General features: G+C 46.1%; 1 protein-coding gene and 1 long non-coding RNA gene across 2 annotated transcripts in view; one reads left to right on the top strand and one right to left on the bottom strand.

The window, feature by feature from the left end:
• LOC123969976 overlaps positions 1-1638 on the top strand; it is a 10033-nt gene extending 8395 nt beyond the window's left edge. The window contains exon 3 of the long non-coding RNA XR_006824833.1: positions 1419-1638. This is a non-coding gene — a long non-coding RNA (uncharacterized LOC123969976). The remainder of the gene's footprint in view (positions 1-1418) is intronic.
• Positions 1-7279, bottom strand: part of capn8 (calpain 8) — an 18655-nt gene that overhangs the window by 6535 nt on the left and 4841 nt on the right. The window contains exons 4-11 of the mRNA XM_046047782.1: positions 6741-6874; positions 5146-5314; positions 4914-4997; positions 3445-3530; positions 3041-3115; positions 2394-2554; positions 1429-1598; positions 1325-1336 (exon numbers count right to left, since the gene is read on the bottom strand). Coding sequence (XP_045903738.1) covers positions 1325-1336; positions 1429-1598; positions 2394-2554; positions 3041-3115; positions 3445-3530; positions 4914-4997; positions 5146-5314; positions 6741-6874 — 891 coding nt within the window. The remainder of the gene's footprint in view (positions 1-1324; positions 1337-1428; positions 1599-2393; positions 2555-3040; positions 3116-3444; positions 3531-4913; positions 4998-5145; positions 5315-6740; positions 6875-7279) is intronic.

Raw genomic sequence — 7279 nt, 5'->3', positions numbered from 1 at the left:
GCAGAAGAAGACATTACCCTGACCTTTATACTGACTGCAGAAGAAGACATTACCCTGACCGTTATACTGACTGCAGAAGAAGACATTACCCTGACCTTTATACTGACTGCAGAAGAAGACATTACCCTGACCTTTATACTAACCGCAGAAGAAGACATTACCCTGACCGTTATACTGACTGCAGAAGAAGACATTACCCTGACCTTTATACTGACCGCAGAAGAAGACATTACCCTGACCGCAGAAGAAGACATTACCCTGACCTTTATACTGACTGCAGAAGAAGACATTACCCTGACCGTTATACTGACTGCAGAAGAAGACATTACCCTGACCTTTATACTGACTGCAGAAGAAGACATTACCCTGACCTTTATACTGACCGCAGAAGAAGACATTACCCTGACCGCAGAAGAAGACATTACCTTGACCTTTATACTGACCGCAGAAGAAGACATACCCTGACCGTTATACTGACTGCAGAAGAAGACATTACCCTGACCTTTATACTGACCGCAGAAGAAGACATTACCCTGACCGTTATACTGACCACAGAAGAAGACATTACCCTGACCGCAGAAGAAGACATTACCCTGACCGTTACACTGACCGCAGAAGAAGACATTACCCTGACCGCAGAAGAAGACATTACCCTGACCGTTATACTGACCGCAGAAGAAGACCTTACCCTGACCGCAGAAGAAGACATTACCCTGACCGTTATACTGACTGCAGAAGAAGACCTTACCCTGACCGCAGAAGAAGACATTACCCTGACCGTTACACTGACCGCAGAAGAAGACATTACCCTGACCGCAGAAGAAGACATTACCCTGACCGTTATACTGACTGCAGAAGAAGACATTACCCTGACCGCAGAAGAAGACATTACCCTGACCGTTATACTGACTGCAGAAGAAGACATTACCCTGACGGTTACACTGACCGCAGAAGAAGACATTACCCTGACCGTTATACTGACTGCAGAAGAAGACATTACCCTGACCTTTATACTGACCGCAGAAGAAGACATTACCCTGACCTTTATACTGACCGCAGAAGAAGACATTACCCTGACCTTTATACTGACCGCAGAAGAAGAAATTACCCTGACCTTGATAGTACTGTGTGGTATCTGATAAAGACACTGTTTGCTTTGCATCTGAAAAATATGTAGTGGAGTAAAAAGTACAAACTTTATCAAGTGTAGTGAAGTAGAAGTGGAAAGTTGCAGATAGTGGAAGTAGAAGTACTTCATGATTACTTGAGTAAATGTACTCAGTTACTCTCCAGACTGTGGTGGATGGTCTCAGGCTGAACTCACCTCGTCAGGAACCTGCAGGAAAAACTGACAAATTAATTAAGTTCTGTAATAAACTGGATTATTTCCATTATTGACAAGTCATTGGTCACTGCAGGTGTTCGGACCTCGTAGATGGAGAATCCGATGGTGTTGAGGTCTCGTCCGAAGCGTCTCTCCCTTCGAGCGTCCCTCTGCATCAGACCGATCAGCACAGTGCAGCCGTCCTCGCCGTCGTGGGGGTCGTCGTCCACGTCCTCCAGACGGATGAAGAATTGAGGGTTGGAGCAGAATGTGGCTGCAGAGAGAAACGTAGGAGGAGAATAACACACACAGGAAGCGGCAGGTGAGATCAAAGTGCTGAAAGGATTTAAAGATTGGGGTGATAGGGTGATATCTTAAAATGGCAGCTTGAGTAAAAGTATTGTGCAACACATCCTCGTTTATAAACGACTGGATATGTTGGTAGTTGATGCATCGACATATTTCAGTGTTTTTTCTGTCAGTGTTTTTTTAAGTTGCCGTTGCAGCAACTCAGGGAGGTTAACCCTGCAGCTGTAGGGTTAACCTTGACATGCACATACATCTTTTAGGCACACATCCCTGTGAAGGTAAGGCTTCCCCAAATTAATGCTAACACTAACAAAAATATAACAATAACAAAAAAACAAAAACTAACTTTGTCTTTTTGTTTCACACGGGAACTAAACGCCGGTCTTCTGGATGTAAGTTGCCTAATAATCTGCCCTGAAGTGTCACATGTGCACTTTGTCACGCGTTCGCAGGAAGTGGCTCAGAACGTAAGATTCTGGGGTTTGAAGGATAGACGAATGTTTTGTTAACGAACAGTAGCTCCTGATTGGTCCACCAGTTTCCCTCACCAGCCAGTAACATCCTGTGGCCGTTAATAAGAAGCATCTTCCACTCGGTAGCTTCACTGATGATTTATAATCATGTCAATCAATAACCATGGAAACGGTACTGAGATGGGAACAAATGAAATGCAGGATGGAAATCAGACTCAAGTGTCTCTGAGGAAATCTGGACTAAATTATTAAAGCTACATCCGCCCTGTTGACGGACGGAGTCGTACCCGGGTAGTTCCTGCAGCCCCCGGCGGTGGAGCCGACCCTCCAGGCGCCTTCGAACTCGCCGTAGCTCCAGCGGCCGACCTCATCACTGTTCAGGGTGTCGGGTGTCAGGTTACAGATGTCGAGGCGGGAAAACTGACGCAGGAAATCAGCATAGGACATCCTGCAGCCGGCAGAGAGGAGAAGAAGAAGAAAGTTTAAAGAGCAACAAAACACTGAGCGTCAGTCAGAACCACAGGGGGCGGGCGTAGCCGACGACCGTTTTGAAGCCTCCAGTTTGGCATTTTGCCCGTGGTGCATTATTGCTAATTTTGGTCTGGCAGTTGATACGAGTCGCCTCTATCCTGATTGACAGGTCGCCATGGTAGCGACCTGTCAATCAGCTTGTAGCCCCTCCCTAAAGCCTCCCCTGCTTCCTGGTCTCTGTTCCTCTAAATGGGACCATAATTTACTAAATGAACATCATGCTGTGTTGAAGAAGACTTGAAACTAGCGACTGAGACCATAAACTCATCAGGAAAGTGTTTACTGAGGGAATAAATCAGCTGACAAGTAGAAACATTTTCTCACAGACTTATTAATTGTAATAATTATCACTGACTGTATAAAACACAAACACGTGTTTATTTCATGATGCATCTGAACCCACCAGAACTCTCCGTCATCAGCAGAGTGATCCAGCTTCTTCCTGTCCTCCGGCTCAACTCCGTCCCACTCCTTTGAACTGACAAACAGGCAAAACACACAGAAACGTCAGAGGCTCCCTGAACGCCTCATTCAGGAGCTCTTACGTGTTGGAGAAGATCTGATCACACGTGGATTTAGATGGTTTTGTTTCTCACCAATTAGAATTAAAGTTAATGTTCTTCCTGGTGCTGTGGGTTTTAGTATTTTTGAACTTTTGTTTAAAAGTCTTTCTGAATAAAAACGATTCTCCAGACTAACAGGAACTCCTGCTGTTCAAACTCCAACAGTTTGCTTTATTGTTCAGTCACCTTATGGACAGACGGACATCAGACAGGCAGACAGATCAATATATGGACTAGGACTTACTCATCGCTCCAGGCTCCGGTCCACTCCACCTGACCCCAGGGGTTCCTGATCCTCAGCAGCTCCACCGGAGAACCAAAGTGCTGAACCTGCAGGACGAAACCTGTCAGCTGTCAGAGTCCTGGTTCATATCTGATCCTATGGGGAAAGCTTGTAACGCCAAAGATGTCCCTCCCGTACCGGTGACCGGCCATTCAGAGAAAGACCTGATGCTGTTAGTCCCAGATAACTGGAGGCGTTACCAAGATGGCTGCCAGTGGCGGGACCTGCCTATAAGGACTTTGATGGTGCTGCTCCCTCTCTGTTAAATATGGCACCATATTTATTTTTTATGACTAAGGGGGACAACAGTTCTTGAAACTGGTCCAGTGTTGCTTTGAGCGTGCAGCAGCCTGCAGCAGTGAAGCTGAATCAAAGTCCGTCCACTACAGATCTAGTGTCTGTCAGCATCGTGAAAAGGATCCCTACCGAGAGACCTTTACAGAGACCAGTACAGTCACTGTATGACTCTCGTCAAAGCCACCAGACTCCATTTTGCCGCTCTGGTCTGCCGCTGCATCGATCGGTTACTTTGTGTGATTGTTAGGAGACTTTTGTGTTTTTAACCCTTTAGAGTTTCTTCTGATCGTTTTGGTACTATTATCGCAAGTATTTGGTAAAAGTTCCCAACTCTCAGTACAAAACTCAAAGCAGATCATAAGGCTGTATTTTCAAACATGTTCGATTGGCGAAGTACAACACACAAAGTTACACAGTCACTTTTTCACCACAGCTAATCAGTGTGTCATCAAAGACATACCTTTCATATGAAGTAAGTGTCTTTCATAATGCAACGCTCACAATACTTCTGATTTGCATAAATACATTTGAGCAGCTGATCTTACTGGTTAATCACTGAACCGTTTGGTAAACCTATAGATTTTAAATTGGCTTGTCAGCTGTATAAAATGTGTCTTTGAATGAACATCTAAATTACATTTAACATTATCTAACACATCTTCATCTTGGAAGCACAACTGGTCACCCATTTAAACACATTTCTTTCAGTAAGGAAGAGGAAGAGCTGGTGAACAAGGGATCCACCGTTACAAGATGATGGTGTGATGAGTTTGGAGTTCTGTACTAAAAGTTGTGAAATGTTATCACATACTTGCGATAATTGTACCAAAGCGATCAGAAAAACCTGTAACTCACCAAAGTCACACAATAACACACACAAGCTAACTGACGGAAGCAGCAGCTCACCAGCAGCTCACATGTCCTGCGAGATAAAATTAGAGTTTTTTGTGAAGGGAGTCTGGTGACTTGGACGGGAGACGAGGGCCAGCGGTCTGTGGTTGATTGTGCTTCCTTTTTTATGTAAAGGAACTGAGTGAACAGCGACAGAAGGAGAGATCACGTCTCTAAGAAATGTTGCAGATTCAAACACAAACTGGACTTACAGCGTCCAGTCATTTCCCAGAATGCCTCACCTGCTGAGCTGCAGTGATGGAGTAGGCGTGACCTTTAACCAGCTTCTGACTGGTGATGGCCTCCGTCTCATACGCGCTGGAAATCTGACAAACATGGAAACATATCACATGAATAGTGCAGCAGGGTTACCGCCGTCAGTCAGCTGATGGCTGGCCAACACTAACAGCCGTGAACACATATCACATTAAATGAGTTGAAAATGCGCCTGTGCTGCAGTTTTTGAATCTTTACGTCGATGGAGCAGCCGAGCAGCGAGCCGAGCTTCAGAGCCTTCCTCATGATGTTGAACAGGAAGGGCGGAGCCTCCTTCAGGTCGTAGCTCTCTGCGATCCCTCCGGTGAAATCCTCAAAACCCTCGATACTGGATCCTCCGGTCAGGGCCTCGTACGAGCTGTTCACCCTGCAGGAGGACATGTTCAAACGGTCATCTGAACAACACAAAACGTTTTCCTTGTGTTTGACGTTTGTTTTTACACTTTTCTGTTAAACGAACTAACAGATTCTTAACGAATGATCTTAGGATTCATTTTAAAAGTTGTTGTCTTGTCATCCTGCTGACAGACCTGACAAAGCATCAGTTCATATGTTAAATAAATCAGCATCATGTTGTTGTTATTTTAGCATCAGTTTGATCCGTTTATTGCAGATAAATCACAGCAAAATGTTTATTTTGGGTTCACACATTCATGGGGTCAACGTGTTAGTTGAAAACTCAAATCCCAAAGTCACCTGACAAACTGAGATTTCAACAACTTGAGATTCTTTCAAAATAAAAGCTCAGTACAGAAGAGACACTTTAATAAAATCCTTTCACATCCTGCAGACTGCGTGATGTGAAAGGAGCGAACAGGAAGTGAAAGTGATGTTTGAGGTGAGGCAGAATAAATCATAGCAGCAGGTGTGTTTCACCTGTGCAGAGTAAAGAGCTGAGTCAGCAGCTCTGTTTGTTTTCCAGGATGGTCCACGCCCAGTGTTTACTGAGCAAAGCTCCTCCACCCAGCTGCTACCCACCTCCACCACACACACACAGAGAGAGCTTCCTGCTGCTGGGGTTTGGAGGCTGATCTGGGGTCAGCTGAGGTCAATAAGCTTCAGTCACAACAGCAACAGCTCTGTCCTGAAACATGCAGCTTTCATTTGAAATGTCTGATGTATTTTGAAAGATTGTGATTACATCCTGTGAACCAAACTCCAATCAGAAAACATCAACTTTAGTCTCTTAAAACAGCTGCAGTGAGAGGTTGCAGGAACCCGCTGAGGCGTAAATAAGAAGTGTAACCTCTGAAAGGAAGTGAAGTGTTAGATGGAAGTATAGAAAGTGTTCAGCGTACCGCTGGGCCTGATGGGAAATCATCAGGTCTGCAGGTATTTAGTCATAAAGTGTTGGAACAACACATTTTACTCCAAACTCTTCATGTATGGGCGCTTGGTCAGACCCTGGGCGTCGCTTTTTAAAGCCCTTTTCAGCCTTTAGGGCTCCATGGTCAAGTTAGCAGCAATAAATATGCAACGTCTGGTTAGACTTCTCTGTTAAATATCCTACGCCTACTTTTAGTGTTCAAAAGTGACGCTACAGGGTTTCCCCCAGTGCGTTACAGACTGACGCCAACAGGTCTGGACCATTCGTCCATATGTGACGACTGGAGTGAGAAGGTGTTGGCTGAACACGTGAACATGTTGACCTGATGATGGTGCTGGAAAAGTTTCAATTTCATCCTGAGGAAACCTGAAGTGGCTGCTTTCACTAAAAAGATAAAATGGTGAAAAGTTTAAGGGGTCATGAGGTCATGAGGGTTCCTCCTCTGGTACATGGATGTGTTTCTTACTTGGCGTAAGCTTTTTCCAGCAGGGCGCTCCAGAACTCTGCTCCCTCAGCTGAGTGGACGAACAGCAGCTTCCCATCTCTGGTCGGCAGCCGGTCGTCCACCACCACGTCCACCCACTGCCCGTACTGCCACAGCTACAGGTACACAAACACACGAGGTCACTTCCTGTGTAGGCTCCGCCCACTGCCCGTACAGCCACAGCTACAGGTACACAAACACACGAGGTCACTTCCTCTGCAGGCCCCGCCCACTGCCCGTACCGCCACAGCTACAGGCACAAACACACGAGGTCACTTCCTGTACAGACTCCGCCCACTGCCCGTACCGCCACAGCTACAGGTACACAAACACACGAGGTCACTTCCTGTACAGGCTCCGCCCACTGCCCGTACCGCCACAGCTACAGGTACACAAACACACGAGGTCACTTCCTCTGCAGGCCCCGCCCACTGCCCGTACCGCCACAGCTACAGGCACAAACACACGAGGTCACTTCCTGTACAGACTCCGCCCACTGCCCGTACCGCCACAGCTACAGG

This window comes from Micropterus dolomieu, linkage group LG04 (genome assembly GCF_021292245.1).
Source record: "Micropterus dolomieu isolate WLL.071019.BEF.003 ecotype Adirondacks linkage group LG04, ASM2129224v1, whole genome shotgun sequence".
NCBI lineage: Eukaryota > Metazoa > Chordata > Actinopteri > Centrarchiformes > Centrarchidae > Micropterus > Micropterus dolomieu.
Note: the sequence above shows the minus strand (reverse complement) of the source record. Positions and strands in the feature narration are given on the sequence as shown.